At 42.0% G+C, this 24,295-nt stretch overlaps 1 protein-coding gene across 1 annotated transcript; it reads right to left on the bottom strand.

Annotated features, from left to right (window-relative positions):
• Window positions 1-1,640: 1,640 nt before the first annotated feature.
• On the bottom strand, window positions 1,641-24,216 carry primpol (primase and polymerase (DNA-directed)). The gene is given in 15 exon segments (XM_084155555.1): window positions 1,641-1,829; window positions 1,831-2,106; window positions 2,332-2,378; window positions 2,601-2,677; window positions 5,016-5,124; window positions 6,896-6,982; window positions 13,538-13,641; window positions 14,060-14,222; window positions 14,494-14,603; window positions 21,068-21,170; window positions 21,929-22,076; window positions 22,769-22,907; window positions 23,046-23,140; window positions 23,391-23,608; window positions 24,161-24,216. Coding segments are annotated over 14 exon segments (1,740 nt in total). The 5' UTR covers window positions 23,574-23,608; window positions 24,161-24,216; the 3' UTR covers window positions 1,641-1,730.
• Between the last annotated feature and the right edge of the window lie 79 nt (window positions 24,217-24,295).

Raw genomic sequence — 24,295 nt, 5'->3', positions numbered from 1 at the left:
TGCACTGAAATCTAACAATACAGCTCCAACGATCATCTTATTATCCATTTATTTTATCCGATCATCTTTCATCTGAGACAGTGCAGTACAAGTTGAGTGCCCTACTCTATATGCATGCTGCAATTCAGTAGTTAACTTGTTCTCTGAAAAATTACATTGTGTGGCTCATTTGGTAGAGCATGGCACTTGCAACACCAGGGTCGATTCCCACGGGTGACCAGTACAAATGAAAATATATCCACTCACTAGTGTAAGTCGCTCTGGATAAGAGCGTCTGCTAAATTATTACATGTAAAATGTATTTGGTCAAACACAATTCTCTCCATCCATTTACTAAGAACAGGTAGCAAACTGATTGGGCGGCAGTTATAGCCAGCAAAGGGTGCTTTACTATTTTTAGGCAGTGGAATTACTTTAGCTTCCTTCCACGCCTGTGGACACACGCTTGGTGACTCAATTTGCAGATAAATGGTTTGCAGTCATATAATACAATTATAAAATCACCCATAAAATAATCCAGAACAAACAAGGACCAAAAAACAGGTAAGGAGTTGGAAGTTTATCAATGTTCAGTTATCAGAAACATCTTAACAAGCTATGCTATCAGAACAACCAGTAGGGCCGGCATTCAATGCAAGGTGCTTTATAGTACAGCGCACTACACAGCCGACAATGCTCTTTTTAACGGCATATTCCCAGAAATTAGTGGAGATTGCATTCATAATGAACGCTGTTCCTGTCGGCTTAACCGTAAATTACCTTCAAGTCTGTTATAGTGCGCCACGCTATAACGCAGGGGTCTCCAACCTTTTCTACCATGAGAGCTACTTTTAAAAAATGGCTTTTTGATTTTTTGCGTTTTCACTCTCAAAATTACAATTATTCATAGCGAAACATCAAAAGTCCATGTCAATGCTCAAATCTGGAAGGAAACTAACTAATATCTGGGTTTTTTGCGCATCTGGCCCTTTAATTGCGAATCTAACGACTGAGGAATGTGCCGTCTAATGTGTCGGTCTAACGACGGTTCTGTGCTGCTCATTTCATGGCAAAGTTTGCAAATAACAAATAATAGATACAAATGATATACTTACTCATGATAATTGAGAAGTTTTGGGGGAAAGTATTTCTGTCAACCCACAAGACAGTTATCATATCTGGCTACACACGGAGTGATAGACAAACACACCACACAGACAGACTGGCAATATTGCTGGATATTAATTTGGCAGATATTGTGTTAGGTTTGGGTTTTTAAGCCAATAATGGCTTACCTGGGGTGGGATAATGTCAATGTTGCATTGACTAGATAGTAGCTGGGAGCTTGCGGTGTCTGATACTTGTGAGATTTGTTTATGACTGTTTGCAGTGGAACACATGAAACTTGCATGTACTTTCAGAATTGTTTGGCTCGCTACTCATCGGTGGGCTGCGAGCTACTGGTAGCTTGCGATCGACCTGTTGGGAGACCCCTGCTACCTTGCATTGAATAGGCCTAGGTAATTGGGAAAAACCTCTGTTCATAAAGTGCATTAACAGCCAGTAATTAAAATTGAACATTGTACTGAATTACTGTATTACAAATGAGAAATTAATTGTTGGACAAGTATAACCTCCCTCTAATGCAGTCTTCTTCCATTCTGCTCCTGGAGACACAGGCTGGCAGGCTTTTGTTCCAGCCCAGCACCTCACCAAACCTAATTCAACTAAGCATCAAGCCCTTGAATAGTTCAATGGGGTGGGTTCCGTCTGAGCTGGAGCAAAAGCCTGCTCACCCTGTGTCTCCATGAACAGAACTGAAGAAAAATGCGCCAATAACACTTAGTGGCCCGACAAGCAAAAATCTTTGAGGGACTCAAACTCAGTCATGGTTTGGAGCAGAAGCTCATCTGGGACATCATCCTCTGCCAAATCGCCTGTGCTTCTCTCGACATCCTCCAGGGCCTCCAGGTAGGCCTGGTCGTCTGGCTCATCTCCCCAGGGATCACGGCCTTCTCCCTGGGGAAGTGTTGCTGCCGAGCCCCCCTGGTACTTCTCAGCTGGGGGTGTATGGCTGAGCTCGATGTTCCCCACGTCGTCCATCAGATACGCCTGGTCCTCCTCATCCTGCCGCCAAATAGACAAACACACAGCTTATTAGCTTTGACATTGATTTTGTTATTGGGGGATTCTTTCTTGAGATACCCATTCATGTAGCGAGAGGAAGTCAGGTACCCAACAGAGTCTCCTTTTGGTTCTTGCGGTGATGTAATTTTCTAATAAAATGGCAACAAGTGTGACTGAGGCGAATCAGACTTTTGTAGCAGTGAGGGGAACAGGTGCAGAACTCACCATTGTTATGAGGTAGCTAACGCAGATGTCCTGTGGTAATGGGTAACCTGGAAGGGGGAAATTATTGGTTTAAAGGCACAATCTGTAAGATTTCCTGCTGTTCCAAAGTCATTTCAATGAATGACATACTGGTACACCAATCACCTAAAACACAGGCTCTCGATTGTGGTTATAAGACGACTTGTGTCAATACTATTAGATCTATTCTATTTAATCAAAGTCAATACTATTTTTACTTCAATACTATTTCAATGTTAACCAGCGCGTACTGGAAGATCTGAAGCTCTTGCAAGCAGGGTCGTGACACTTCTGGTACCAGACCTCCTCTTTGAGATCCACCAGAATCCTGTGGGGGAAGAAGGGACAGAAAAGTCAAGGGGACAAAAGCAGGGTGTTAATCTCAAAAGTCTACCCTCAATTCCTTGTGTTCTCTTGCCTCCTTCTCGCAACACATTGGAGAAGGTCCTAGGGGAGGCACCAAGGATCTTCTCCTCGGATGCATTTTGAGAAGAAAGTCGAGAAATTAAGGAATCAAGGAAAGGAGGAATTAGGAAAAAGTTTGAGATTCACCAAAGAGTATCAAGGCGGAAGGCAGGCGGGAACATTCTAGCCAATGAGAGGGCAGATTTGCATGTGAACAACAGGCACAACTCCAATATCATATTTTTTCTCAAAGTTGCCGGGATGCCATGTGTGTCCACTTACAGTGCACTCAGAAAGTATTCAGACCACTTGACTTTTGTTACAGCCTTATTCTAAAATGGATTAAATTGTTTTTTTCCCCTCATCAATCTACACACAATACCCCAAAATGACAAAGCAAAAACAGGTTTTTAGAAATGTTTGCAAATGTATTAAAAATAACAAATTGAAATACCATATTTACATAAGAATTCCAACCCTTTACTCAGTTCTTTGTTGAAACACCTTTGGAAGCGATTACAGCCTTGAGTCTTCTTGGGTATGACGCTACAAGCTTGGCACACCTGTATTTGGGGAGTTTCTCCCATTCTTCTCTGCAAATCCTCTCAAGCTCTGTCAGGTTGGAAGGGGAGCGTCGCTGCACAGCTATTTTCAGGTTTCTCCAGATGTTAGATTGGGTTCAAGTCTGGGCTCTGGCTGGCCACTCAAGGACTTTCAGAGACTTGTCCCGAAGCCACTCCTGCGTTATCTTGGCTGTGTGCTTATGGTCGTTGTCCCGTTGGAAGGTGAACCTTCGCCCCAGTCAGAGGTCCTGAGTGCTCTGGAGCAGGTTTTCATCAAGGATCTCTCTGTACTTTGCTCCGTTCATCTTTCCCTCGATCCTGACTAGTCTCCCAGTCCCTGCCGCTGAAAAACACCCCCACAGCATGATACTGCCACCACCATGCTTCACCGTAGGGATGGTGCCAGGTTTTCACCAGACTTGACGCTTGGCATTCAGGCTAAAGAGTTCAATCTTGATTTCATCAGACCAGATAATCTTGTTTCTCATGGTCTGAGAGTCCTTTAGGTGCCTTTTGGCAAAATCCAAGCGGGCTGTCATGTGCCTTTCACTCTGGCCACTCTACCATAAAGGCCTGATTGGTGGAGTGCTGCAGAGATGGTTGTCCTTCTGGAAGGTTCTCCCATCTCCACAGAGGAACTCTGGAGCTCTGTCAGAGTGACCATTGGGTTCTTGGTCACCTCCCTGACCAAGGCCCTTCTCCCCCGATTGCTCTAGGAAGAGTCTTGGTGGTTCCAAACTTCTTCCATTTAAGAATGAATTAGGCAACTGTGTTCTTGGGGACCTTCAATGCTGCAGAAATTGTTTGGTACCTTCCCCAGATCTGTGCCTCAACACAATCCTGTCTCGGAGCACTACGGACAATTCCTTCGACCTCATGGCTTGGTTTTTGCTCTGACATGCACTGTCAACTGTGGGACCTTATATAGACAGGTGTGTGCCTTTCCAAATCATGTCGAATCAATTAAATATACCACAGGTGGACTCCACTCAAGTTGTGGATGATCAATGGAAACAGGATGCACCTGAGCTCAATTTTGAGTCTCATAGCAAAGGGTCTGAATACTTATGTAAATAAGGTGTTTCTGTTTTTAATTTGTAATACATTTGCTAAAATGTCTAAAAACCTGTTTTAGCTTTGTCACTATGGGGTATTGTGTGTATGAGGGAAAAAAATTATTTAATCCATTTTCAAATAAGGCTGTAATGTAACAATGTGGAAGAAGGGAAGGGATCTGAATACTTTCCGAATGCACTGTATATCAGTACATTTGTAACAACCTAAACATTACAAAACTTCTATTCGATCAAATAAGCCTCAAGTAGCAAATTAGCAATTCAATTTTATGTTGACCAAACTCAACACTCTTCCATTGACCTCTATACAAAAAATCCCCACTTCTACTGCTTAACGCTATATTTTCGTGCGGACAGATATCTCACTTCACCTCTTCCTCTCTGGATTCACTCACAAAGGGCTTTATCAGGATGGATTTGAAATGGCTTCCTCTCCTTCAACTGCACTGATCTGAAAGAACAGGATAGGTGGAAATAACACGGTGGCCACCTATAGGGCCATTTGCTTTCACCCGTCCAGTCCTTTTAGATCAATGCATAATACCGTAAGGAGAGGAAGGAAAGATGACACTTTGGACTACTGAGACCGATAGATTCCCTCAGTTCCAAACTAGACACTCACATGATGTTGTTGCTTTTGTGGAACCGGTCCACATTCTGACACCAGCGGTACTTCAGGATGTCATAGACAAGTAACTGCTCTGATACAAAGTAGTTCCACCGTCGTATGCCTGTTGGGGAAAATATTGGAAACTTTAATACAGTGGGGGGAAAAAGTATTTAGTCAGCCACCAATTGTGCAAGTTCTCCCACTTAAAAAGATGAGAGAGGCCTGTAATTTTCATCATAGGTACACGTCAACTATGACAGACAAAATGAGGAAAAAAAATCCAGAAAATCACATTGTAGGATTTTTAATGAATGTATTGGCAAATTATGGTGGAAAATAAGTATTTGGTCAATAACAAAAGTTTCTCAATACTTTGTTATATACCCTTTGTTGGCAATTACACAGGTCAAACGTTTTCTGTAGGTCTTCACAAGGTTTTCACACACTGTTGCTGGTATTTTGGCCCATTCCTCCATGCAGATCTCCTCTAGAGCAGTGATGTTTTGAGGCTGTCGCTGGGCAACACAGACGTTCAACTCCCTCCAAAGATTTTCTATGGGGTTGAGATCTGGAGACTGGCTAGGCCACTCCAGGACCTTGAAATGCTTCTTACGAAGCCACTCCTTCGTTGCCCGGGCGGTGTGTTTGGGATCATTGTCATGCTGAAAGACCCAGCCACGTTTCATCTTCAATGCCCTTGCTGATGGAAGGAGGTTTTCACTCAAAATCTCACGATACATGGCCCCATTCATTCTTTCCTTTACACGGATCAGTTGTCCTGGTCCCTTTGCAGAAAAACAGCCCCAAAGCATGATGTCTCCACCCCCATGCTTCACAGTAGGTATGGTGTTCTTTGGATGCAACTCAGCATTCTTTGTCCTCCAAACACGACGAGTTGAGTTTTTACCAAAAAGTTCTATTTTGGTTTCATCTGACCATATGACATTCTCCCAATCCTCTTCTGGATCATCCAAATGCACTCTAATAAAGTTCAGACGGGCCTGGACATGTACTGGCTTAAGCAGGGGGACACGTCTGGCACTGCAGGATTTGAGTCCCTGGCGGCGTAGTGTGTTACTGATGGTAGGCTTTGTTACTTTGGTCCCAGCTCTCTGCAGGTCATTCACTAGGTCCCCCCGTGTGGTTCTGGGATTTTTGCTCACCGTTCTTGTGATCATTTTGACCCCACGGGGTGAGATCTTGCGTGGAGCCCCAGATCGAGGGAGATTATCAGTGGTCTTGTATGTCTTCGATTTCCTAATAATTGCTCCCACAGTTGATTTCTTCAAACCAAGCTGCTTACCTATTGCAGATTCAGTCTTCCCAGCCTGGTGCAGGTCTACAATTTTGTTTCTGGTGTCCTTTGACAGCTCTTTGGTCTTGGCCATAGTGGAGTTTGGAGTGTGACTGTTTGAGGTTGTGGACAGGTGTCTTTTATACTGATAACAAGTTCAAACAGGTGCCATTAATACAGGTAACGAGTGGAGGACAGAGGAGCCTCTTAAAGAAGAAGTTACAGGTCTGTGAGAGCCAGAAATCTTGCTTGTTTGTAGGTGACCAAATACTTATTTTCCACCATAATTTGCAAATAAATTCATTAAAAATCCTACAATGTGATTTTCTGGAATTTTTTTCCTCAATTTGTCTGTCATAGTTGACGTGTACCTATGATGAAAATTACAGGCCTCTCTCATCTTTTTAAGTGGGAGAACTTGCACAATTGGTGGCTGACTAAATACTTTTTTCCCCCACTATTTCAACACTTCAACTTGGTTAATTTGATATAGTACAGATCTTTGTCATGCAGCAGCAGTCATCGATTGTTTTATTACATGCAGTGCATCTAAAAGGATGCATATACAGTATTTATCTAGTAGCTGCTGAAAACTTACTTCCTTGGATGCCATCCTTTTTCACCACAGAAAGAACGAAGTTGTCCACTTCTTTGTGAGGAGAACACTGGTAGCCTCCCAAAGAGTCTTACATTGAAGGATGACAAACAAAACAATATCTTTCATAGAAGACAGAAAGGCTATTCAATTCAATAACCCCTGTGTTTTTCAGTCAAAACCAGTATTAGCCAGCAGTTTAACGTTGGCAGAGAAATCTCCAGACCTGGGTCAAATACATATGTTATATTCCTTGAAATGCTTGAGGTAAGCTTGACTGCCTGGCGCAATGGAATAGTCACCAAAAGTGCAAACTCAAAGTTGTGTTCATTCGTGTGTGTGTGTGTGTGTATACAGTGAGGGAAAAACGTATTTAATCCCCTGCTGATTTTGTATGTGTGCCCACTGACAAAGTAATGATCAGTCTATAATTTTAATGGTAGGTTTATTTGAACAGTGAGAGACAGAATAACAACAAAAAAATCCAGAAAACGCATGTCAAAAATGTTATAAATTGAATTGCATTTTAATGAGGGAAATAAGTATTTGACCCCTCTGCAAAACATGACTTAGTACTTGGTGGCAAAACTCTTGTTGATAATCACAGGGTCAGACGTTTCTTGTAGTTGGCCACCAGGTTTGCAGACATCTCAGGAGGGATTTTGTTCCACTCCTCTTCGCAGATCTTCTCCAAGTCATTAAGGTTTCGAGGCTGACGTTTGGCAACTCGAACCTTCAGCTCCCTCCACAGATTTTCTATGGGATTAAGGTCTGGAGACTGGCTAGGCCACTCCAGGACCTTAATGGGCTTCTTCTTGAGCCACTCCTTTGTTGCCTTGGCCGTGTGTTTTGGGTCATTGTCATGCTGGAATACCCATCCACGACCCATTTTCAATGCCCTGGCTGAGGGAAGGAGGTTCTCACCCAAGATTTGATGATACATAGCCCCGTTCATCGTACCTTTGATGCGGTGAAGTTGTCCTGTCCCCTTAGCAGAAAAACACCCCCAAAGCATAATGTTTCCACCTCCATGTTTGACGGTGGGGATGGTGTTCTTGGGGTCATAGGCAGCATTCCTCCTCCTCCAAACACGGCGAGTTGAGTTGATGCCAAAGAGCTCGATTTTGGTCTCATCTGACCACAACACTTTTACCCAGTTCTCCTCTGAATCATTCAGATGTTCATTGGCGAACTTCAGACGGCCCTGTATATGTGCTTTCTTGAGCAGGGGGATCTTGCGGGCGCTGCAGGATTTCAGTCCTTCACAGCGTAGTGTGTTACCAATTGTTTTCTTGGTGACTATGGTCCCAGCTGCCTTGAGATCATTGACAAGATCCTCCCGTGTAGTTCTGGGCTGATTCCTCACCGTTCTCATGATCATTGCAACTCCACGAGGTGAGATCTTGCATGTGGCCCCAGGCCGAGGGAGATTGACAGTTATTTTGTGTTTCTTCCATTTGCGAATAATCGCACCAACTGTTGTCACCTTCTCACCAAGCTGCTTGGCGATGGTCTTGTAGCCCATTCCAGCCTTGTGTAGGTCTACAATCTTGTCCCTGACATTCTTGGAGAGCTCTTTGGTCTTGGCCATGGTGGAGAGTTTGGAATCTGATTGAGTGATTGCTTCTGTGGACAGGTGTCTTTTATACAGGTAACAAGCTGAGATTAGGAGCACTCCCTTTAAGAGTGTGCTCCTAATCTCAGTTTGTTACCTGTATAAAAGACACCTGGGACCCAGAAATCTTTCTGATTGAGAGGGGGTCAAATACTTATTTCCCTCATTAAAATGAAAATCAATTTATAACATTTTTGACATTCGTTTTTCTGGATTTATTTGTTGTTATTCTGTCTCTCACTGTTCAAATAAACCTACCATTAAAATTATAGACTGATCATTTCTTTGTCAGTGGGCAAACATACAAAATAGGCTGGGGATCAAATACTTTTTTCCCTCACTGTATGTACTACCAGTCAAAAACCAAAAGTTTGGACACACCTACTCATTTAAGGGTTTTTATTTATAAAATTAAAAAATACATTGTAGAATAATAGTGAAGACATTAAAACTACGAAATATCACATGAGAAATCATGTAGTAAAAAAAAAAGTCAAACAAATCAAAATATGTTTTAGATTTTAGATTCTTCAATGTAGCCACCCTTTGCCGTGATGACAGTGTTGCATTCTCTCAACCAGCTTCATGAGGTAGTCACCTGGAATGCTTTTCCAACAGTCTTGAAGGAGTTCCCACATATGCTGAGCACTTCTTGGCTGCTTTTCCTTCACTCTGCGGTCCAACTGATCCCAAACCATCTCAATTGGGTTGAGGTCGGGTGATTGTGGAGGCCAGGTCATCTGATGCAGCACTCTATCACTTTCCTTTTTGGTAAAATAGCCCTTACACAGCCTGGAGGTGAGTTGGGTCATTGTCCTGTTGAAAAACAAATTATAGTCCCACTAAGCGCAAACCAGATGGGATGGCGTATCGCTGCAGAATGTTGTGGTAACCATGCTGGTTAAGTGTGCCTTGAATTCTAAATAAATCACTGACAGTGTCACCAGCAAAGCACCCCCACACCATCACACCTCCTCCTCCGTGCTTCATGGTGGGACCACACATGCAGAGATCATCCGTTCACCTACTCTGCGTCTCACAAAGACACAGCGGTTGTAACCAAAAATCTAAAATTTTGACTCATCAGACCAAAAGACAGATTTCCACCGGTCTCGTGTTTCTTGGCCCAAGCAAGTCTTTTATTCTCATTGGTGTCCTTTAGTAGTGGTTTCTTTGCAGCAATTCGACCATGAAGGCCTGATTCACGCAGTCTCCTCTGAACAGTTGATGTTGAGATGTGTCTGTTACTTGAACTCTGTGAAGCATTTATTTGGGCTGCAATCTGAGGTGCAGTTAACTCTAATGAACTTATCCTCTGCAGCAGAGGTAACTCTGGGTCTTCCTTTCCTGTGGTGGTCCTCATGAGAGCCAGTTTCATAATAGCGCTTGATGGTTTTTGCAAGTGCACTTGAAGAAACTTCCAAAGCTCTTGAAAGTTTCCGTATTGACTGACCTTCATGTCTTAAAGTAATGATGGACTGTCGTTTCTCTTTGCTTATTTGAGCTGTTCTTGCCATAATATGGACTTGGTCTTTTACCAAATAGGGCTATCTTCTGTATACCACCCATACCTTGTCACAACACAACTGATTGGCTCAAACGCATTAAGAAGGAAAGAAATTCCACAAATTAACTTTTAAAGAAGGCACACCTGTTAATTGAAATGCATTCCAGGTGACTACCTCATGAAGCTGGTTGAGAGAATGCCAAGAGTGTGCAAAGCTGTCATAAAGGCAAAGGGTGGCTACCTGAAGAATATCAAATATCAAATATATTTGGATTTGTTCAACACTTTTTTGGTTACTACATTATTCCATATGTGTTATTTCATAGTTTTGATGTCTTCACTATTATTCTACAATGTAGAAAATAGTAAAAATAAAGAAAAACCCTTGAATGAGTAGGTGTGTCCAAAGTTTTGACTGGTACTGTATATACAGTTGAAGTCGGAAGTTTACATACACTTAGGTTGGAGTCATTAAAACTTGTTTTTCAACCACTCCAAAAATGTCTTGTTAACAAACTATAGTTTTGGAAAGTCGGTTCGGACATCTACTTTGCGCATGACACAAGTAATTTTTCCAACAATTGTTTACAAACAGATTATTTCACTTATAATTCACTGTATCACAATTCCAGTGGGTCAGAACTGTACATACACTAAGTTGACTGTGACTTTAAACAGCTTGGAAAATTCCAGAAAATGATGACTTTAGAAGCTTCTGATAGGCTAATTGACATAATTTGAGTCAATTGGAGGTCTACCTGTGGATGTATTTCAAGGCATACCTTCAAAACTCAGTGCCTCTTTGCTTGACATCATGAGAAAATCAAAAGAAAATCAGCCAAGACCTCCACAAGTCTGGATCATCCTTGGGAGCAATTTCCAAATGCCTGAAGGTACCACATTCATCTGTACAAACAATAGTACGCAAGTATAAACACCATGGGATCACGCAGCCGTCATACCGCTCAGGAAGGAGACGCGTTCTGTCTCCTACAGATGAACGTACTTTGGTGCGAAAAGTGCAAATCAATCCCAGAACAACAGCAAAGGACCTTGTGAAGATGCTGGAGGAAACAGGTACAAAGGTATCTATATCCACAGTAAAACGAGTCCTATTTCGACATAACCTGAAAGGCCTCACAGCAAGGAAGAAGTCACTGCTCCAAAACCGCCATAAAAAAGCCAGACTACGGTTTGCAACTGCACATGGGGACAAAGATCGTACTTTTTGGAGAAATGTCCTCTGGTCTGATGAAACAAAAATAGAACTGTTTGGCCATAATGACCATCGTTATGTTCGGAGGAAAAAGGGGAAGGCTTGCAAGCCGAAGAACACCATCCCAACCGTGAAGCACAGGGGTGGCAGCATCATGCTGTGGGGGTGCTTTGCTGCAGGAGGGACTGGTGCACTTCACAAAATAGATGGCATCATGAGGAAGGAAAATTATGTGGATATATTGAAGCAAAATCTCAAGACATCAGTCAGGAAGTTAAAGCTTGGTCGCAAATGGGTCTTCCAAATGGACAATGACCCTAAGCATACATCCAAAGTTGTTGCAAAATGGCTTAAGGACAACAAAGTCAAGGTATTGGAGTGGCCATCACAAAGCCCTGACCTCAATCCTATAGAAAATCTGTGAGCAGAACTGAAAAAGCATGTGCGAGCAAGGAGGCCTACAAACCTGACTCAGTTACACCAGCTCTGTCAGGAGGAATGGGCCAAAATTCACACAACTTATTGTGGGAAGCTTGTGGAAGGTTACATGAAACGTTTGACCCAAGTTAAACAATTTAAAGGCAATGCTACAATTTAAGGCAACTTCTGACCCACTGGGAATGTGATGAAAGAAATAAAAGCTGAAATAAATCATTCTCTCTACTATTATTCTGACATTTCACATTCTTAAAATAAAGTGGTGATCCTAACTGACCTAAGACAGGGACGTTTTACTAGGATTAGATGTCAGGAATTGTGAAAAACTGAGTTTAAATGTATTTGGCTAAGGTGTATGTAAACTTCCGACTTCAACTGTATATACTTGTATACACACACACAGGGCCTTCAGAAAGTATTTATACATTTTTATTTTAGTCATTTAGCAGACGCTATTATCCAGAGCGACTTAGTCGGCTCGGGGATTAGAACCAGCGACCTTTCGGTTACTGGCACAACGCTCTTACCCACTAAGCTACCTGCCGCCTTGACTTATTCCTCATTTTGTTGTGTTAAAGCCTGAATTCAAAATGGATTAAAAATATTTTTTTCTCACCCATCTACACACAACACCTCATAATGACAAAGTGAAAACATGTTTTTAGAATTTTTTGCCAAATGTATTTAAAATAAAATGCAGAAATTATTTACATAAGTATCCACACCCCTGAGTCTTTCTGGATAAGTCTAAGAGCTTTCCACATCTGGATTGTGCAACATTTGCCCATTATTATTTTCAAAATTGTTCAAGCTCTGTCAAATTGGTTGTTGATCATTGCTAGACAACCATTTCCAGGTCTTGCCAAAGGTTTTCAAGTAGATTTAAGTCAAAACTGTAACTTGGCCACTCAGGAACATTTACTGTCTTCTTGGTAAGCAACTCCAGTGTAGATGTGGCCTTGTTTTAGGTTATTGTCCTGCTGAAAGGTGAATTAATCTCCCAGTGTCTGGTGGAAAGCAGAATGAAGGAGGTTTTCCTCTAGGATTTTGCCTATTTTTTATTCTGTACATGCTTTCTTCTTTTCACTTTGTCATTTAGGTTAGTATTGTGGAGTTACTACAATGTTGTTGATCCATCCTCAGTTTTCTCCTATCACAGCCATTCAACTCTGTAACTGTTTTGAAGTCACCATTGGCCTCATGGTGAAATCCCTGAGTGGTTTCCTTCCTATCCGGCAACTGAGTTAGGATGGATGCCTATATCTTTGTAGTGACTAGGTGTATTGACACACCATCCAAAGCCTAATTAATAACTTCACCATGCTCAAAGGGATATTCAATATCTGCATTTTATTTTTTACCCATCTACCAATAGGTGCACTATTTTGCGAGGCATTGGAAAACCTCCCTGGTCTTTGTGGTTGAATCTGTGTTTGGAATTCACTGCTCAACTGAGGGACCTTACAATTATCTTTATGTGTTGGGTACAGAGATGAGGTAGCACACAGTGAGTCCATGCAACTTATTATGTGAGTTGTTAAGCAAATTGTTATTCCTGAACTTTTTTAGGCTTGCCATAACAAAGGGGTTGAATACCTATTGACTCAAGACATTTCAGCTTTTCATTTGTAAACATTTCTAAAAACATAATTCCACTTGACATTATGGGGTATTGTGTGTAAACCAGTGACAAATAATCTAATATATTTTATAGAATGATTCACAGGGTTTGGGTGAGGCCATTAACAACTTTGCTCGCATAAAAAATCTAATATATTTGAAAGAATGATTCACCTGGTGTGGGTGTGGCCATTAACAACTTTGCACGCACACAACACACACACAGCTCTGTCTTCTGGGGGTCAGTACCTGAAACACAGTGTGAAGTCGAACCCAGCTGAGCATGAGGCTTGGGGCATATCCCGTCCCTCTCTTCATGGAGGTCCCATGTCAGAATCTTCTGACCGGTGAAACTGCAAACCAATATTGAAAAAGACATAATCATTCATTATCATTAGATTCAACACAAATTTTATCCTAGTCACACATATTATGCAGCATGTCGGAATATTAAGCATGTTGAATAGTCAAGCACTTCCATCTCAATCCAAATGTTAATCTTCAACACACACCCCTGCCCTTCCTTCCTCCCACTTATTGTCGCATGATGAAACCAGTATTCAGTGGGCTTGTGTGATAGCATAAAAAAAAAAATGAAGTACACATTCAAGTCACCTGTAGTTCTGGGGTAAAGTTTCCCCTAGGTACAGATCTAGGATCACCATCCCATGAGTCATCCCAATAAATGCCAACCTGCCCATTAGTGGGGGAAATGCTAACTGACCCAAGATCAGCATCTAGGGACAACTCCACCCTTCACTTCATCTATACCTCACGTTGCTGATTAAGGAGGACTGGAAGAAGCACTCCTCTGCAGAGACGTTCCTTTTAGGTTTGGTGATGAACTTGTTGTCCTCGGCAACAGTGAAGGCTGCATTCTTCCCCACCTTGGATGACTTGTAGAGACGGAAGTTTCTGTTCTTGGTGTACACACCTACATTTCATCCATTATAACATAAATGAACACAAACAAGTGGAAATTAGTATTACTGACACAATTTACAATGCATTGACAAGATAAATCAAACTGGTTGTCAAAAAACAAATTATGGACAAACACAGCAATAAAATAGATATAATAATCTAAAACAGAACAAAATGCAAAGATAAGAAAGATTTGTTTTCAATGCTTTTATCGACTATTTCAGCCTCATTTGAAAGTAAAGGTCAAATTGACTTTTCAAGATACTTTAGGTGACACTTACCGAGGTCAACAAAAAGCCCCTCCTGTCCGTCCTTGTCTTTCACCAACAGGAAGCTGAGGTCCCTCTCTTCCTGTCTGGGCCTCTTGGCCTGTGGACTTCCAATCAGCCCCCTAATAGTAATAATAATAATACATAGGATTTACAGTCAGGTCCATAATTATTGGTACCCTTGATAAAGATTACCAATAAATGACTGTATAAAATAAATAATACAAATACTGAGCTATATTGTATGCTCAGAAAAATTGAGAAATTATCTTATTTTATACTAATACAACTGCACAGAGAAATAGATTTTGTTTAATAAAAAAGACAGCGGTCAAAATTATTGGCACCCCCGTTTTCAATACTCTAGCACCCTCCCGTTGCGACGATAACAACACTGAGCCTTTTTCTAAAATGTTTAATGAGATTGGAGAACACGTTAGGAGGGATCTTAGAATCATACAGAATCTTTCAAGATCCTTGATATCCTTTGTCTGCTCTTATGGTCTGCCCTCTTCAATCCAATCTTATTAAACATTTTAGAATGAGGCTCAGTGGGGATATCCTCACAAGGGGAGGGTGCTAGAGTACTGAAAAGAAGGGTGCCAATTATTTTGAACCCTATACTTGAGATTTTTTGTATTACTTGTTAAACAAAGGCTCTTTCACTGAGCAATTGTGTTACGGATACAGGTATCCTGTGTCTTTTTGTGTTTTTCCTCTCCTTCTGCCCTAATCACAGGTGTCCTGTATGTTCCTGATTGGTGGTCGTTGAGGTGTCTGCTGATTGCTAAGGTGGACCAATCAGTGAACATTCCTCTGCATTGCACCACCTGTAGCTGGTTTTTCCATCACACATCCCATTGTTTAAAAGCCGGTCAGTTGTGTTTGTTGAGAGAGACTATTTCCGTATGTGAGTATGGATACTGTGGTGTCCTGTGTTTTGTTTACTCACTAAGTTGCTGGTTACTCTGTTTGGTAACTTTTTGAGACTATTTCCGTATGTGAGTATGGATACTGTGGTGTCCTGTGTTTTGTTTACTCACTAAGTTGCTGGTTACTCTGTTTGGTAACTTTGTTAGACTATTTCCGTATGTGAGTATGGATACTGTGGTGTCCTGTGTTTTGTTTACTCACTAAGTTGCTGGTTACTCTGTTTGGTAACTTTGTGTGTTTCTGGGAAAAGGGGAATTTAAGCAAGTTGCCCTTGGGCGTACATTACCCGTAGGAAGGAAACTGTCTAAAAACACTAGTTAGACCTGAGCGGACCACCCACTGTACTTTTGTATGATTAGCAGTAGCTTAGCGGTTCTTGAGGCAGGCAAGATTAGTTTAGGGGTGTTTTACACCATTGTTTCATTTCTTGGGTCCTGCTCAGCCCTTTTTCCCAAACTTATACCGTGTGTTCAACAATAAACCTTTTATGTTTGACGGTAGTTTATGGTTGTTGTGTAGTTTTTGTTCTCCCTGTTCCATGTCACGATTCTAATTTGCATGATTTATGTTACGGGTCTCTTCTCCATCCACCTTAGACGTTTAAAGCCACGGGGTTCGTAACATAATGTGGGGGCTCGTCCGGGATCTATCTCATTGATACTCATGCAAATTAGTTAGTGTCTGGTTCAGTGTTGAGCTTGGCAGCTGTAACTACCTGTTTTTTTTGTGTTCAGTATTCGACGGCTCGTGTTGCTAGTTTAGGATGGCTACTTTTGAGTTGGATGCATTTTTGGAAAACCCTACGTCGAAGGTTTTTGAGAATTGCCGTAGAGTGGATCTACAGGTTTTGGCTGACCACTTTTCTGTACCCATACCGAGGGGTTTAGTGAAAGCAGAAGTTAGGGAAGTAGTGTTAGAGATATTATTGAACGAGCGAGTGCTTGAATTACCACCGCTTGACCCTGCTGCTCCTGTAGGGGATGTGGTTGCTGCTCCTGTAAGCCCATCGGTGTCTGAGGACGAGGCTAAGGCTCCAGCCACATTGCCCTGTTTTGACCCACTCTCCCCACTGACTGACAGTGATGCCAGGATGGATGTCCGCTCGACACGGCTCCAAATGGAGGCGGAAGAGCGAACACAGATCAGGCAAGACAAGCTGGAGACGCGTAAGATGGAACTAGAGGCAGAACAGGAGACGCGTAAGATGGAACTGGAGATGCGTAAAATGGAACTAGAGGCAGAAACAGCGAGGTTAGTCTCTGCTCATACTATGTCTTCTAGTGAGCCGTCCTCACCAGCTGTGTCGTCTGCTACTTTTGATATTAGTAGACAGATCACCTTGCTTTTGCCGGAGGAAAGGTGATACCCGTATTGGATAAAAGTGACCAGTCTCTCTCCGAGGAGCTGGCACAGGGTTATCCAGATGTGTTCCCCGCTTGTGCTGTCACACGTGCTCAAGCACGACAAGTGGGTGAAGTGATAGATTTGTCGAACACGATTCTATTCAGAGAGTGTGACCCAGAGGATAGTTCGGGTGCTACCTCTGGTAAGCTGGTGCAGTCTGACCAACAGTCCAGAGAAAGGAAGAAGGATGTGGAACTTGTTGCTGAGGCAATACAGTTACCAGTTACTCGTGAGCAGCTGATCGCTAACCAAAAGGTTGACCTTAGCCTGGCTAAATGTTTTTCTAGTGTTGTCTCAGAGGAGGAGCTAAAGAAGAAAAACATGGCATACTTCATTGATGGTAATCTCCTCATGCGTCAATGGACATCCCATGTTGACGCTGGCGGAGATTGGAATGCTGTTTACCAAATAGTGATTCCTACAGCCTTTCGACAAAATGTTTTATCCCTCGCTCATGATCACCAGTGGTCCGGACATCTGGGAGTCACCAAGACTTATGATCGAGTTTTGCGACATTTCTTTTGGCCTGGTTTAAAACAAGATGTGGCTCAGTTCTGTCGGACTTGCCACACCTGTCAAGTAACTGGGAGACCGAACCAGGTTATTCCTCCCGCGCCTCTTTGTCCCATACCTGCCATAGGTGAACCATTTGAACATGTGATGGTTGATTGTGTTGGACCATTACCAAAGACCAAATCTGGTAACCAGTTTATGTTGACGATTATGTGTGTGGCCACCAGGTACCCAGAGGCCATTCCTCTGCGAAGGATTACGCTCCGGTGGTGAGTAAAGCGTTGATCAAATTCTTCTCAACTTTTGGGTTACCTAAGGTGATACAAACTGATCAGGGTACGAATTTCCTTTCTAAACTTTTCAAACAAGTGTTAAAATCCTTGTCAGTTACACACCGTGTGTCAAGCGCATATCACCCAGAGTCTCAGGGTGCGCTTGAACGTTGGCATCAGACACTGAAGTCTATGCTCCGTAAATATTGCTTGGAATCTGAGAAGGATTGGGATGAGGGAGTTCCTCTAGTTTTGTTTGCTGTCCGTGAGACAGTACAGGAATCCTTAGGGTTCAGCCCAGCTGAACTGGTGTTTGGACACACCATGAGAGGACCTATGAAAGTCCTTAAGGATCAGTTATTATCACAAGAGTTGTGTGTGAAAGAAAATGTGTTGGACTACGTTAGTCGCTTTCGTGAGCGCCTACATGGTGCCTGTGCTCTAGCAAAAGAAGCGCTGTCTTCCTCACAGAAACGGATGAAACGACACTATGACACACAGGCTGTTTCTCGTTCACTGCAGCCAGGTGACCAAGTTCTTGTATTGTTGCCTGTGCCAGGAGCGTCATTGTCAGCACGTTTCTCTGGTCCTTATGTCATTGAAAAGAAACTAAGTGAAACTGACTACGTGATACAGACTCCTGATAGAAAACGCCAATCTCGTGTGTGCCACGTTAACATGTTGAAGACATACCACACCAGACCCGTCACTCAGATAGACAGTCCAGAGAAACTGGCCGAGTCGGCTGTCCCTATTGCTGCTACGGCTGTAGTGGGAGGTCATGTTAATGATGTGGACGGAGATGGTTTGGAGTTGCGCAATACTCAGCAGCAGTGTGCTAGATTGCCCAATTCAGAGATGCTGCTGTCTCTCCCGTCAAGCCTGATTCATTTAACGGACAGACAGTCAGATGATATTGTGAGACTATTACACAGCTTTCCATGTCTTTTTAATGATGTTCCTACATGCACAAATGTGTTAGAACATGACATTAATGTTGGAAACGCTGCACCTATCAAGCAACATGCTTATTGTGTCAACGTCTCTAAAAGAAAGATAATGAGGGATGAGGTCGGTTATTTGCTGGAGAATAACCTGGCTATGCCAAGTTCAAGTCCTTGGAGTTCTCCGTGCATTCTGGTTCCTAAACCTGATGGGACATCCAGATTATGTACGGACTATCGGAAGGTCAATGCTGTCACAGTGCCCGACTCGTTCCCGTTACCCAGACTGGATGACTGTATTGATACTGTTGGTGCTGCTACTTATGTAACCAAACTAGATCTTCTAAAAGGTTACTGGCAGGTGCCGTTAACCTCACGTGCCTCCGACATCTCTGCCTTTGTGACCCCAGATCACTTCCTACAATATGCTGTCATGGCATTTGGGATGCGGAACGCACCAGCCACTTTCCAACGCCTGGTTAACACAGTATTGGCTGGAGTTCCTAATTGTAGTGCTTACCTTGATGATCTGGTAATTTATTCAACTGAGTGGTCTGATCATGTTAACACTCTAAGGGTAGTGTCTGAACATCTAGCAGCCGCTTCTCTAACCCTGAATTTAGCAAAGTGCGAGTTTGGGAAGGCCACTGTTACTTATCTTGGTAAACAGGTCGGCCATGGTCAGGTGCGCCCTCTAGATGCCAAGGTCTCAGCTATAAATGCATTTCCCGCACCTACCACCAGAAGAGAGCTACGCCGCTTTTTAGGGATGGTTGGCTACTACCGTAGTTTTTGTAAAAATTTCTCTGCGGTAGTTGCTCCATTAACGGATTTGCTCAGTCCGGCGAGAACATTTGTATGGTCTGAAGATTGTCGTACTGCTTTCAACACTGCTAAAGCACTCTTATGTAGTACTCCTGTTCTTGCTGCACCAGATTTTGAACGACCGTTTAAACTGGAGGTAGATGCAAGTGCCAGAGGTGCTGGTGCTGTTCTACTGCAGCAGGACCAGAGTGGAGTGGACCATCCTGTCTGTTATTTTTCACGGAAATTTAACAAATGTCAGACAAACTATTCCAACATTGAACAAGAAGCTCTAGCTTTGTTGTTAGCTCTGCAGTACTTTGAAGTTTATGTTGGTTCCAGTGCATTACCAGTGATAGTGTATACTGACCATAACCCCTTAGTTTTTCTCCACCGGATGTACAACCAGAACCAACGCCTTATGCGTTGGGCACTTGTCGTGCAAAATTATAATTTGGAGATCCGCCACAAAAAGGGGTTGGATAATGTGTTGGCAGATGCTTTGTCTCGTGTTTAATGATCTAGGTTTTCTTTTGTTATCCCGTCAGGATGATCTTTGAATTTTGGGTGTTGTGATGGTAGGTGTGTCGCAAACCATTGTGGTTTGCTCTTTTAAGGGTGGGAGTGTTACGGATACAGGTATCCTGTGTCTTTTTGTGTTTTTCCTCTCCTTCTGCCCTAATCACAGGTGTCCTGTATGTTCCTGATTGGTGGTCGTTGAGGTGTCTGCTGATTGCTAAGGTGGACCAATCAGTGAACATTCCTCTGCATTGCACCACCTGTAGCTGGTTTTTCCATCACACATCCCATTGTTTAAAAGCCGGTCAGTTGTGTTTGTTGAGAGAGACTATTTCCGTATGTGAGTATGGATACTGTGGTGTCCTGTGTTTTGTTTACTCACTAAGTTGCTGGTTACTCTGTTTGGTAACTTTGTGAGACTATTTCCGTATGTGAGTATGGATACTGTGGTGTCCTGTGTTTTGTTTACTCACTAAGTTGCTGGTTACTCTGTTTGGTAACTTTGTGTGTTTCTGGGAAAAGGGGAATTTAAGCAAGTTGCCCTTGGGCGTACATTACTCGTAGGAAGGAAACTGTCTAAAAACACTAGTTAGACCTGAGCGGACCACCCACTGTACTTTTTATGATTAGCAGTAGCTTAGCGGTTCTTGAGGCAGGCAAGATCAGTTTAGGGGTGTTTTACACTATTGTTTCATTTCTTGGGTCCTGCTCAGCCCTTTTTCCCAAACTTATACCGTGTGTTCAACAATAAACCTTTTATGTTTGACGGTAGTTTATGGTTGTTGTGTAGTTTTTGTTCTCCCTGTTCCATGTCACGAATTCTAATTTGCATGATTTATGTTACGGGTCTCTTCTCCATCCACCCTAGATGTTTAAAGCCACGGGGTTCGTAACAAATTGTATTAGTATAAAATACAATTTAACAATTTTCTGGAACATACAATATAACTCAGTATTTGTATTATTTATTTTATAGTATTTTTTGCTCATCTTTATCAAGTGTGCCAATAATTATGGACCTGACTTTTCTAAACCCCAAAGACACCTATTATTTTTGTGTCTCTGAACTCTTTAGTATTGTGTTGTAGTATTGAATGTATCTATCAATTAGTTTCTTAGTTACTAATTGCGTTAAATCCTTTGGAATTATACGATAAAGTGTTACCAAAATATGTTTAAGAACATCAAAGGACAGACCTTTTGCCACTGTCCTCTGTGACACCACCCACGTCATTCTCAAGTTCACTTCCCCTCCTATGCATGCTCAGCACTGGCTTCAGAAGGAAATGGATAAATTGCCCTTTCAAAAAAGACAAATGCATTCTTTTTTAATCAGCATGAGCCTACATTGATTAGAAAACAATGCATTTTTATTTCTACCTCCAATATAAAGCAATAATATTGTGAAGTTAAGTTTAGTATCTATACTGAAAAAAAATATAAACGCAACATGCAACAATTTCATTGATTTTACTGAATTACAGTTCATATGAGGAAATCAGTAAATTGAAATAAATTCATTAGGCCCTAATCTATGAATTTCACATGACTGGGAATACAGATATGCATCTGTTGGTCACAGATACCTTTAAAAAAAAGGGCCTCAGGATCTCGTCACGGTATTTTTGTGTATTCAAATTGCCATTGATAAAATGCAATTGTGTTCGTTGTCCATAGCTTATGCCTGCCCATACCATAAGCCCACCGCCACAATGGGGCACTCTGTTCACAACATTGACATCAGCAAACCGCTCGCCCACACGATGCCATACACATGGTCTGCGGTTGGGAGGCCGTTTGGACGTACTGTAAAATTCTCTAAAACGACGTTGGAGGCGGTTTATGGTAGAGAAATTAACATTACATTCTCTGGCAACAGCTCTGGTGGACATTCCTGCAGTTAGCATGCCAACAGAACATTTCTGGGATATTTTATTTCAGCTCATGAAACATGGGACCAACACTTTACATGTTGCGTTTATATTTTTGTTCAGTGTATATATCTCTATCTACTGTCTCGTTTCCACTTTACATCAGAGACAGTAGGAGATTACGTACCGACATGTAGGTTATCCTTAAAAGCTGCATTTGGTAAAATGAAGATGAGATGGCGACTGAATTTTTCCTCGGTGCTGGAGTCAAGGTTCAGAACATCTTTCCCAGAGCACTCAATCCCATACACCTCCTCCAGCTTCTCACACACATACTGTAAACACACAGAAGGAGAGAACAGCGTTACCAAATATAAATATTAATAAACATGTTGAAGTATGTACCATCGATATTAAAGGGGCAATCTGTGATTGCTACATGAGCTTAGTCCAACTGTCATACCCCATCAGAACCCAAAATATAAGCTTGTTTTGCTCCATTGTTTGTAAACAATGCAGTTGTAAACGAACACTGTATAGCCTCAAAACATGATTAAAATTATGCAAGTCAGTCTTTGCATCCATAGCTCTGTCTATGAATTTGAGAGTGGTTACATTAACATTTAATTCCTCAGAATGTACAGCAAAAAACATCCTTCTACGGATCACACTTTATTTGGACAACCCGCCATAAGGGCTACATAACACTGTCATAACAATTACATAACAGATGTCATAAACAGTCTTAATAATATGCCATTTAGCAGACGCTTTTATCCAAAGCGACTTGACAGCTGGTTTCACCTTATGGCAACTGACTTTACACTGTCATGCCACAAACCATTAATTTGTTTAGCCAGTTTGCTAGCTAGTTTGCCTAGCCAATAGGCTGATCTAAACATTGTGTGTGTCATGTCAGTGTAAAGTCAATTGTCATAACAATTACATAACTAACACCATAAACAACATATTTGACCCAGGTCTATTTTGCACTTGAGAGGGAAGGAAACATTCAATGTTTGCGTACCTGGATGAGGGAGGCCACCATGCACTTCCCATCAAAGCCCTTATTGGAGGGCCTGTGGAACTCCAAGTCAAAATACAGCTTGCAAACGGCCCCCTCGGGGATCACCTCATAGCAATGCATCAGGGATTGCCTGTAGGTACTGATTACAGTTGAAATTGAAAGTGCAGTAGTACCATTGGTTAACAATCTTCAGCTATGACAAATGGGACTTTCCTATTTCTTAACTGAAGGTATAAATAAAGTTTTATTGAAGTGAATGGTGTTACCTTATACATACCTGTAGTAATGCCATAGCTCACTGTAACTGGTGACCAGGAAGATCCTCTGACCCATCTTGGCCTGTTCCTTCTCAAGTGCAAACACGTGTACGTCCTTTGAATTAGAGGGCAGTCAAAACTACAGTTAGCTGAAAACAATGTATTTTTTCTGTTATTATGACCCATGGAAGTGCAATGAAACACACACATCACACAAAAGGACACAAAGTCCTCCAGACATACAGTAGCCTGGTCACAGATCTGTTTGTGCTGTCTTGTCAAATCCTATGGTCAATGTCAAACATGACAGCAAGACAGCACAAACGGATCTGGCACCATGTTACTCCAGACATGCTGGTACATACCTCTCTGCAACTCTGGCCAAAGTTGATAGCCATACATTGACGAGGGAAGAGCTTCCATATGGAGGACGGCTGCCATGGCCTGGACAGCCTAGGTTTGTAGCGCGAGGACAAAGGACACTGCTGGAAGGACTGAGCTAGTTGTTCCACCTTCTTCAATCTGTTTCCCCAATCACCCTTGTTCATTTTCTATGTGATGCTGGCTGCCACCACAGTCATTTCTGCATGTAAGAAATAAAAAAAACTAGTATTTGATTACTTTAATGTAGGAGTGTGAGTGTTATTAATATCTAACTTAGCAATGATCGATACTGCAGGCATTACAATAGACCTATGGATCAATCTCTGATTTTACATTCACAAGAATGTGATTGTGAAGCCCCATCATTATTAGGCCTAGCAGAGAATGGATGGGATGTGGCTGGACAAATGCAGCTCGCTAGGGCCAACTTTCAAATTCATACACATTGGATACATGGACTGACAGCCCATGAGAATGACATGATTGTTTTAGTTACATTCACTGTTTGTTTACAAGCATTAAATTGTGTATTAATTGGTACCAATTAATTGTGTATTACAGCCTGATGAAATCAGACTAGCCATACACACTACACATTTAGCCGGAGTTTAGTTTAATTAATTTAATATGTCATGTTGTTAATGCTAGTACCACTAAAATGTATAATAATATGTAAAACCTGCTTAACGTTTGCTAAGCTAAGCTAATTAGCTAGCTAGCTAGCTATTTAACGTTACAGAATTCGACTTACAGCAGGAACAGAATCTATCTACGTACAGGAACCCGTGATGAAAACGTTGTTTTTGCTGCGAAAAGTGACGTAGCCATGGAAGAAAGTATGGCGCGTTCCAGTGCGCTAGAAGTGTGCCTTACTTTCCAAATAGTT

The sequence above is a fragment of the Coregonus lavaretus genome, assembly GCF_964263955.1.
Source record: "Coregonus lavaretus genome assembly, chromosome: 38".
NCBI lineage: Eukaryota > Metazoa > Chordata > Actinopteri > Salmoniformes > Salmonidae > Coregonus > Coregonus lavaretus.
The sequence above is the reverse complement of the archived record's forward strand: the minus strand, read 5'-3'. Positions and strand labels throughout refer to the sequence as shown.